Source organism: Macrobrachium nipponense, chromosome 9 (genome assembly GCF_015104395.2).
Source record: "Macrobrachium nipponense isolate FS-2020 chromosome 9, ASM1510439v2, whole genome shotgun sequence".
Lineage (NCBI taxonomy): Eukaryota > Metazoa > Arthropoda > Malacostraca > Decapoda > Palaemonidae > Macrobrachium > Macrobrachium nipponense.
In genome coordinates this window covers 57,794,644-57,806,107 of record NC_061110.1, presented here as the reverse complement: position 1 = coordinate 57,806,107, position 11,464 = coordinate 57,794,644, and the positions used below count along the sequence as shown (strand labels likewise).

Genomic DNA, 11,464 nt, shown 5'->3' with positions numbered 1-11,464 from the left:
GATACTTCCCCTACCTTCATTGTTCCTCTAATGAATTCATTTCTGATCCTGCTCTACCTCTTCTTGTGACTCCACACATCCATCTCAACAGCCTCACCTCTGCCACAACCATTTTCCGTTCTTGAGCCTTTTATAATATTCTGGTTTAGAGCTAACGACTATATTTCGGTGGAATAACTTCCACCCTTGACAAGAGTGGAAGTTAATCCATCGAAGTTAGTCCTTAGCTTTACACCAGAGTATTTTAATGGGCTTTTTATACTCGAGACGTATCCTGTTTTAACAGAAATTATACACACACACACACACACACACACACACACACACACACATATATATATATATATATATATATATATATATATATATATATATATATGAGAAAACTCCAGAAAAAAAAAGCAACAAAGCAGTCACTGGTCTATCCAGATCCAATTACTGAACCCATCTACACCTACCAAGAAGCCTCATCAGCATCGCATCAAACCATGGCCAAGATCAAAACACTTAGACATACATTTACTATAGATACAATTCTTGAATGCACGCTTCCGAAATGACACTATTTCACCAACCTGTCGTCCTCCAAGCTCTCACATGACACCAAACCTTCTCATAAAACAGACATCTCGTACTTATGCTAACCTTTGTACTACTGCCTAACTCCAGTCTCACATTTGAAGCTGTTGCGCCCCATCTACGACGCAAATAATTCATCTCATAAGATTCAACTTTTGTTCCTTGGCAGTGATCACTCGCGATTCACTTCCACAGCGGAGCGATGACTAAATTACCCGGTAAACATTTTCCCTTTGGCCCCTCACACACTCCTAGTCTTCCAGGTCTTCTTCCTACTGCTTTCCTTGTTTGACCTATTCTGTGGCTCGCCTATTTCCTCACTCTCCCACCATGATTTTCATTCAGTTCAAGCACCAACACGAATCTGTCGTACATACATATCTGTCGAAGGCAGTAATAAGTTCTCTGTAACATTGGCCGTTGGCTTGGTGAAGTCAAATTATGGTAAGTCTGCTTAGCATATATACGTTGATCATCCTCATCTCATTTTTACTTGCTGACAAAAGGAAGGTTTACTCCATCCGTGAGTGTGTACGCGCGCGCGCATTCGCCTGTATTCAGCATTTCTCTGTGGTACATCACTCTCTTGACAGCAGTAAAGTAAACCCTTTTAATGAACTTTCGTCTTTCGAAATAAACAACAATGTAAAAGTCAGTTGTAAACGATGTAAGTTAACACAAAACATGAAATAGCATTTTTACCAGTTATCATGGTACATTCAGAAGCTCACAGCGGAAATTATCGGGTTTCCTAAGAAATGACGGACAATTAAGCAGTGCCTCAGTGTCTGTAAAGTTCCCTAGACAGAAAGAAGTCTAACTTCAAAGTGTCCAGATGTAATTTCTGTTTTAAAAAAAGGCAACGCATTGCTTTCCATCAGCATTTTTCATAGAATTCAGCTGCAAGATTTATGACAGTCCCAGTCTTTTTGTTGCCTATGAATAACTTCCTGAATTTACCGAAATGTCTTAGGTCCCATTTATTGTTGCTGTTGATACTGACTGAGTTGGTCTTATGCCAGCAAGGGCTCCTCCTCCTGGCGCAGCTCCTAACAGTACCTCCAGGATTTTTTCTTGCACGCAATTACGTTCTTGCGATCGTTCCATGAAATGCTTCGCTGATAAGAGACTGTCGATTCGTGGCCAGTTATTTGTTTATCTCTTTTTTATTTGTAAATATAGACGCGATGACTGAATTGTACGTCTAGTGTCTGATTTGGGTAATATAGTACAACAAGAACTGGCATCCATTTGCCGTCATCATGCATACAAGTACTGCCACGTTGCACGTGTATGATCAAACCCGTGGAACACTGCCCAGGTCAACGCATACCGTATCACAAATGGTGCTTGGAACCGCGCTCCCAACCACAAAAAGGATAAAAACATGGAACCAGATTTTTCGGGAGGCTCACGACTTATGTTGAAACAACTACGTGACAAGAGACAAATCTCACAGTGCCAACGGAACGAACCGGAAATTTGTGTCGAGATCCAACTACTTCGATCTCGATCCGGTTCCTTTCACTTTCCTTGGGTGAAACTTCGACCTGTTGACGTCAACAGAAGAGCGAGCGAGCGACACGCGTTGTTGTGGTGCAACTGAGAACTTTGACAAAAGATGCGGCCATCATTATAATGCGGAAAATTCACCCGGTAGTATTGTCTATAACAAAGTAATAACATTACTGACATTTAATTTTTCGTTGTTCTTTAGCGTCACTTGTCTAGATACCAACCATTCTCTCCCTCTTTACCTTTTCGCTTCATATCTTGACGTACATACAAAAATTAAACATTGACGCACGTACCACTATTGCACATTCACATTCGTGAACATATACACACGCAAATGGATGTCCATACATACATACATACATACATAGAGAATATAAGGGTGTGAAAACACCTGGAAAGCGGTGGGTGCAACAGACTAGAATGTTCGTATAGGCTGACTTTGCTGCATTCCACTGACTCTATTTCGCTGATAGACAATGTAGCCAAAGAGTAGAGATTAGCACGCAGTCAAGGTAATCTATAGAGCAAAACTGAAGTATGACTCGTGAGTGAGGAATTTGGATTCAACACTATGAGTCACACACCACATGAGGAGCTGAAAACATGCAGGGAAGCAGATAAAGAATATGAAGTAAAATGAAGAAAAATGAAAGCTTTCCTTGAAAAAATACATCTTTAGTAAGATCTTGGGCCAGTTGGGAACTCCAACCGGTCTTGCAAAAAAAAAAAAACTTTTCAATCTTCCAAAAAGCAAAGACTTGATAAGAGCAACAAGGAAGGTGCAATCGCAACTGAACTGCACATTTATGGCATCAGTTTGGTCATCTATGTGATTTCCTTCGGATTGAGTACAATGTCAGCATAGTACTTCCAATAATATGTAGAAGGAAATCATGATTTTCGAGCTAAAATCCAAAATCGAGTCACTTCAAAGAGATACTGCAATCCATCATTCGTAACAGTTCGCTCTGCTTCCATGTTACATTGGTCATCCAAGGAAAAACAAGAGCAATGATGTTATTAGGAGGCTGCACCTGCGGTCATTCGAATCTCGCTTTTCAAAGGAAATGCAATAACTGAGCGAACGTCGCTTCATTTTTTAAGAACTTAAAAGACTCATTCCATAGTGGGACATTTCCTCCTCCTCGCAGGTCGGCCACCTTGTCTCCCCCGACAGGATCATGACGTCAGAAGTCAGGAGTCCTGGACTGGACCGTTGAGTAAGTGTCTCCTTCCGTTCAATGTCAGACTCGGGAACTCCTTCACTAGCGTTCTTCTCCCGGACTACCACACGCATGCGGTCCTCATGAGGCTATATCGCCCTTACGTTCCTTCGAGGATTAGCTCCCCTCATTCTACGGCCCCTGCAGAGATGCGTGAGATGTAAATATTGATTTCGGTTCACCTGCATTGAAGGTTTTCATCATGTTCCTCTATGACTGCAAGTCACCTGCTCCCCCCCCCCACCCCGCCCCAAAAGCGTGCATTAAGTTGATGGTAACGTAGGTCTATTCAGTGATGAAAACATAATAAGTATTTAATCACTATCGAGTGCATGAACCAGGCATTTACACATACATACTAAAAACACCCAAATATAGAGAGAGAAATTCCACATTTTAGAGACTGCTGTCTCCCTCCCCCTGAAGAGGGAGACAGCAGTCTCTAAATATAGTATTTCTCTCTCTATATTTTGGTGTTTTATGGGCTCCTTTTATTAGATGGAATTCTGTTAAAACAGAACATTTTTACCAGTCATATAAATATAAATATATATATATATATATATATATATATATATATATATATATATATATATATATATATATATATATATATATATATATATATATATATACACACACACACACACACACACATATATATATATATATATATATATATATATATATAATAAAAGTCTCAGTGCCAAGCACTTTTACGTTTTATTCACGCATCGTCGGGGGAGAGATTTTGTGTCGTCCCTTCCCTGCCGACGATGCGTGAATTAACGCGAGAGCTGTTGGCACTGAGCTTTTGCCTGTTATATTTCGGTGGGATCGCTTCTATACATACTTAGGTACATACATATATACAGTAAATAAGTATATATAATTGTTAGATATACAGATATATAAATACATTATATGTATAATATGCACATATACTATATATTATACAAGACAATAGTGAATATTAGCACGGTACAGGTATTACTAATTTAGTTGTTTATTTCTAATCTGGTATTTTAGTACTTGAGAATGTGTGGCATCAACTGAGCTAGAAAGAAACACAAGACTCTTAATAGAATAGAGGGGACACTAAGCTCAAAGTCGAATTGGTGACGATTGCCCTCTATCGTGGCCTCCAATCTCGAATTGCAAAGTTTCAAATGAAAAACTTTCTTTCACGGACGACCTTTGATGGGAGGAGCTCCGAAAACCAGGTCGAGCATTCCGTGTCAACTGTTTGATTTGGACATCTCTCCTTAGCAATTGATCCCAGACAGAATGGAAATGGTCAATTGGGGCTTATGTGCGAGGAAAGTATACACGACTGCCTCAACGAACGTAACAAGCGGAGAAGACAAGAAATGCACAGCCGCGTCAACTACTCAGGAATTGCACCGCATAATTCTCGATCAAAACTCAGGAGTCACTTCCTCTATGAGCATCGATGACATCTCATCCTTCAAGTAAAAACACCTTACTGGGAATGCGTCCTTCACGGGGGGTTACAGAAGACCAGATGAGCCATAAATGCTTAGCGTGTACGTGATATCAAGCTCTGGTTTTATGTAGTACATCAATTTGAGCAAGAGAGATTAAAAATGTCGATATTTAGGACAAACTGGCAACTCCACTATAGTGACGTCATGTGCAAAACACTGGAATGCAGCCAAAAAGCCCCGCCCATCACTTACTGGTTTTCCGGTCCATAATCATCTAAATTATACAATTAAACTATTCGATAGCTTGGGATGAGGGAAATGGTCCAGATATTCCCATAAAAGTTTAAACACGTTATTAGACAAATTTGAAATTTTACGGATTGAATAGTACTGTTGCGCCGGAAAATTTTATTGGTAAATATAGTCCAGAAATTATAATATTAACACAACATGATTTTTTTTTAGCGAGCACTATGTGTATGAATCTGTTCCAAGATGAAAATCGTCGTGGTTATGAAAACAAGGACTCTAGTCTCTTGTACATGCACACTGACACGCACACACAAACGCAAATCTTAATCATTACGAAGAATAATGAGTAACACATGAAAGTCAACATGCTCCTGAAATGGTGGTCACAGAAAAGGGACTTACTCTTGCCGGTGGTCTCCAGAAAGTTGGCAAATCTGGGCTGAATGGAAACAGGAGGTATGGGGCCCTCGGGCGCATCGTCCTTCTTTTCACTCTCATCGGATGACTCTGCCTTCTCGTTTTGTTTGGAATCAGTTGCTCGTGGGACGTCCTTGTTGTGGGCGTCGTTCTTATTGTTATCCATTTCGACTCGACGTTCTTCCGCCCTGTTCACAGAATTGTCGCAGGGCGAGTGACTGGGGATGATCTGACCTTCTATGTGTAAACCCACCGGGTCAGTCTCCCCACTGCCCGAATCATTATTACCTTCCATAGTTCTGGCGGTTGTTGGACCTTTCACCACAGCCGATGGCCTTTTTGGGGCATTACGGATGCCCACTACAACGCTACTTTACCCTGCCTGGATTTCACCCACAATTAACTTTACACATGAGAACTACTTCATAAGTTACATTTTCCAGAATATAATAGCAAAGAAGACACGTAATAAATGATGGACATAGAGAAAGCAAATATTTCATCAAGGTTGTAGCTATACATTTTCCGCAGCATAGCATTAAAAAATGGTTACCCATCCCCGAACAAATCCCTCTTCACATAATAAGTAAATAAATAAATATAAATAAATAAATAAATAAATAAATAAGGAAGAAGTGGATTTCCAGTAATCTGCAAATCCTAAGCAATCTACTGCCAATTTGCGTCGTTCCAACAAACCAGGATTATTGTAAATTTCCAATAAACTTGATTAAGTCAGAAAAAAAATCCCCGCTCTATATTCTAAAACTATGTTTTCTCAGTGCACTTGCACCGTTAATGAGTGACGGTGGTGATGTGCTGAAGATTGAAAAAAAAAAGCATGATGTAAAGTCACACTGAATACATTTATACTCCGATCAGGAGGAGAAGAAAGTTTGTGAGCTTGCATGCTTGTGCGTGCAAGCACAAATTCTTGCCGCAGGTTTACATTTATCATCTATTATCCTCGTCTCCTTTCAAAACCTCAACGTGGACTACCCACTTGACCTGGAGCATCTAAGGAAGGACTCACATGACTGACTGCTGGGGATGTGAATCCGAAAGTCTGATTTGTCTCGTGATTAACATTTTGTAATAGTTCATGAAAATAGCTTCATCTTTTGTTATCCCTTTTAGTAAAGGGAATGTCGAAGTTATGGTAGCTTCTCTTGGCCATTTATCAGTTCAAGGATGGGATCCTCACGACGCCAAACTTCTTGTATGTTGGCGTAGCTCGTGAGGGAGACGGTTGAATGGATGGATGGATGTCAGTGACGCTGCCTACCTCGATCACAGTTCTACGTTATTAACACAACTAATCAAAGGGATACCTTAATCATTAAGTTTGCGCGAGAATATATCGTCAACCTGTTTGGCACGTGAGTCTCAGGATACTACATAAACTAATTCCCTCAAGATTATAGAGGAATGCCACTCATGCTTTTGCAATTGAAAATGTCGAAAAATAAATTCAGGAAATAGCATTTCGTGGCATCCGATAAAAAAATATAATTCAAGGGGAAACCTATATTTCTCAAAATATGAATAAGGACCACTCGTGCTCTCTTAAATACGCCCGGTATACCCGTCAAATACGTTTCTCATGAATAACACTAAAAATGATCACCTGTGTGCAATAACACAAAATGTTATCAGACGCAACAAGTCTGGATAAAAAAAAGTGCAATCATTATCCTTTTTCTCTTCTTTTTTCATTTCCATCTAATACACTATCACCACGTCTTCACTATGATCTCCATCTCCGCAACAGGACCTTCAAATACTTCCTCCTTTTAGAGAGAAGAGCAGCGGAGCATTCCTGCTGTTAGTGGACTCTATACGGGATAATGGGAAGTCATGACGAGACATGAGAGCACAACGAAATATCTCACGCCACCACACCCAAACAATGCGAGGTTTCAGATTTCTTTCCTGTAGTGCGGGTGTTCATCGTCTGAAGGCGATAAGGAAACGCACCAGTTGAAGGGACGGACGAAGCCTTGCCACTGGCACTCACAAGGAAGACATCCACAGGCCAAATGTAGTGGCGCATGATGCCAACTTCCTCTGCGAGGACCCACACCATGAGCGAAAAGAACACAAGCAGCAACAACAACAACAACTACAACTACAACGACTACTGCTTTTTATCAACAGTACTAAAGACGGTCACTTTTCGTCATCAGCCTTTTTCACATGACATGAATTTGCAACTCACTCGATCACGGGGACGGTGCCATACTCACTTTGGCGGAATTGCAGGGTCGTTTTGTCACGAAATGTATTCCAACTCTGAAATCATTAATCGTGAATTCTTTATCTAGAAATACAAAAAAGGATGACAGTACTTCACATCAGCCAAGTTATGAATTTGAATAACCTTTTGTAATACACTAATGTTCTCTTAAGATATGTACTTTGATACATATCTTAAGAGAAATAGGTGCCGAATGGTCGAATATGCTCGGCAATACATATTGACGCGAAATCAATTGCATGGACCTACATGAGTGCTTTCTTTTGCTATGAAATACCTTCTTTCAGGACGAAGGATATGTTTATTTCGTGAGGAGCTACGACAACACATAAGAATCCCATCCTTGAACTGAAAATGGCCAAGAGAAGTTACCATGACTTCGTCATTCCTTTTACTGAAAGGGATGAACTTCTACATGATCGATATGATAGACCATGCAACACCAAAAATTTACAATCTTAAGTAATAAACCGCGAAAGAGTTGTTGAGTCGGTAACAATACCCTCCACTGTAGAATAGACGATCAAACGAATGTAACATATATGCATAGTACATCTGTTCTGTATGTCATCAAGACAGGCTTCGGATAATGATATTCATGTTCGGATTTAGGAGACCTGTCTCTCTCACCACAGCTCTCCGAATGACTGAGAATAATGAAGGTAATGTACATACCTCGGCCGGGGATTGGGCAGCTACTTGCCATCAAGGACACTTCTTATTTTGCTGTCATCTCTGACGACACGAGTACACTGCTCGTCCTATTATTAATATACCCATGCTTCATACGACGTTGGAAAAGCTTGGATGAGAGAGAGAGAGAGAGAGAGAGAGAGAGAGAGAGAGAGAGAGAGAGAGAGAATGTCCAAAACAAACCTAAAATGCCGATAAAGCACTTCAACTCACACACACAATGATATATATGTGTGTTCCAAACGGATTCCTTAATTATATACATAGTTGATGACCTCGTGCTTCTGAATCACGTCATGGAGCCGCCTCGTTTGCAGAATCACAGAATCGTTACAACTGGAAGCTATAAAAATAACGCCAATATCTAGTATTTCACAGGAACTAAGATTTGTACAGGTACAAGTCCACGTTGACCCATCCATCTACAATAAAAATTAGAATCATTCCACTGAAACCATAAGGTCTGCTGGTTTAGTGGTTTGTGTCGTGGTATGCCCTCAGACGTATCACTAGCTCTGTATCATGATGAGTTACTGCTGCAGTGTGGGGTCTGAGGTGGGAGGTTGAAACCAACATTCTTTGGAATTTTGAATTTCGAGTCAGTGGCCCTGTGTGCGTGTTCCATGTGAATAAGTTTTCGTCTACTGAATCATATAATAATAATAATAATAATAATAATAATAATAATAATAATAATAATAATAATAATAATAATAATAAGGTCCTCTTCCGTGTGAGTGACAAAGAATAGCATTTCTCATCACAGGACTGAAAATCTTAATTTGCTCCCAGCCACTCGTTCGTCAAAGCGCAGGGACACGTATCAAGGCAAAAGCATCCGCTTTAATGCATGAATGCAAAAGGATAAAAAAAAAATAAAACACGCACACAGAAAAGACTATTATAAACGATTCAGATGAAACTACAGCAATGCAACGTTAATTCAATTCTATTTAACTTTATCAAGTCCAAGAGAAAACCTGTTCTGAAATAGCGCAGTTTCACGCACCCACTCGGACAAGGTCGTCTTACGGGAAGGTCAAGTCGACCGAAGAACGGCGAAAGGGGCAAAGGTGGTCATATGAGTTCGCGGGTGGGAAAGGACAAGAACCAACTGAGGTACACTCATTCGCTGGAGCGCTGTACCTTCGGCAACAAATCTACGTCAGGACACAAAAAGCAGGCTTCTGAAAATGAATGAGGGTCATGGAAACTTTACTCACAGACACCAAATCATCACCAGTTCGCCAGGATCATCATCGAGAGAAGTCAAATTTTCATATGTCCTGAGCGCTTTCATGAATGAAAGACATCATCACAGTGGTTCATATCGACGTTCAGTGTGAAAGATGAATCTAAAACAAAGTTCGATCTCGCAACACAGCTCCAAAACGAGGACCTCACACGCTTTTTCGCCGGCATTTTTTCTTCGTTGCTCCCGTTGCTTTTGCCTGTGAACGACTTCCTGGCACACGTTGATGTTGAAAGAACCTATCGTTTGAATTAGGATCAGCATCATCTTTAACAATTACAGAAGACGGTGTTTTGTTAGTTATATTTTTTATTACCGCCACATTGTTGGAGCATATACGGACGATCCTACATCAAAACAAAATGGAAGTCCGTCCTCACATCATTACTTGTGTGGAACATCATGACTATCTCTTGCAAATTGCTTTTGAGCTTTGCGGTATATTTATTTTATCGGTCTATGCAAATTAAGCCTCCATTCGATGGTGCTCATGTTGGTCCCAATGTCAAGCATAAAATTTACTTTATTACGTAATAATCAAAAGAAGAAAACGGAAAACAAAAATAGTTGACCAAAATGACGAATTGAAACAGACCGAGGACAAAGATATCGGTGATTTTCTTAAAAAAAAAATTGCTTAAAATAACGTATTAAAGACATGTAGAATATTTGCAACATGCTAAACTTCGACATATTACCGTTCAATAGAAAAAAAGTTTCATGTTATATATGCTGGCTACCGTGCTCCAAAACATAACGGAAAAGTGAAACACGTTTCATGGCCTATCTAGAGCCCGCTTAGCGATCCATTTCTTCGATGGTCCGTGTAAAGTTGAAAGCGATAACATCTAGGTCATCACAGTATTCAACAAGCGAAAAAAAAATAAAATGGTAAAATGATAACATGACGTTAGCAAATGGTTTTTGTGATACATAACATTAACTGGCCAAAAAAGGTAGTCTTATTTCTTTTTTGTAACACGATGGAATTCCTTTTTAATGATATAACTTATTACGATTGCAACCAATCTTCGCCAAGTAACAAATTAACGTTATTTTCCGTGGTACGCTTATACGTACGTATGCATTTAATATCTATTAAATTCACTTTGCCAATGATCAGTCACATTTATGACAACAGTCATTGTTTTCATATATAGATAGATTAGGGCAGGGCAGAGGTTCATCTATACTTGACCTCATTTCTACTTTCATTATAACACTTCAGAGACACTGAATATAAGCAAGCATAGCGCTAATGTATTTGATACAAGTATGACACTACTGCAAAATCATTTCAATTCTGCCACAGGTTTAGTAACAGGTAAGTAGTAACGAAATAATATATCTTCAAACGTGCGCAATTGAACGCACACACTGTATATATTATATATATATATATATATATATATATATATATATACATATATATATATATATATATATATATATATATATATAAATACACACACACAAGAAGAATTAAACATCTGCTGTGTTGATTGTGAAGTCATTTTTCTCCAAGTCACCTCTAAGACACATGGGGAAAAACCCTTGATTTTGGAGATATGTTATTTAACCGGTGCCATTCTAGTGTTGAATAAATCCTTTCTGAGATCATTTTTACCGACACCAACATGTGTTATATATATATATATATATATATATATAATATATATATATATATATATAATGTACATTTATATGTTACATTCATATTCATACATACATATATATACATACATATATATATATATATATATATATATATATATATATATATATAGTATATATATATATATATATATATTATATGTAAAAATTT

The 11,464-nt window shown here is 38.9% G+C and overlaps 1 protein-coding gene across 5 annotated transcripts in view; it reads right to left on the bottom strand.

Moving 5' to 3' along the window:
- Nucleotides 1-11,464, bottom strand: part of LOC135217861 (1-phosphatidylinositol 4,5-bisphosphate phosphodiesterase delta-4-like) — a 329,361-nt gene that overhangs the window by 265,033 nt on the left and 52,864 nt on the right. For 2 of the 5 annotated variants that reach the window (XM_064253874.1, XM_064253875.1), the window contains exon 1: nt 5,423-5,819. The exons of 2 other annotated variants lie outside the window; for them this stretch is intronic. In XM_064253874.1, coding sequence (XP_064109944.1) covers nt 5,423-5,732 — 310 coding nt within the window. In that variant the 5' untranslated portion in view covers nt 5,733-5,819. Of the gene's footprint in view, nt 1-5,422; nt 5,820-11,464 lie in introns of those variants that run through there. One more of the 5 variants, XM_064253876.1, reaches the window with a different exon arrangement.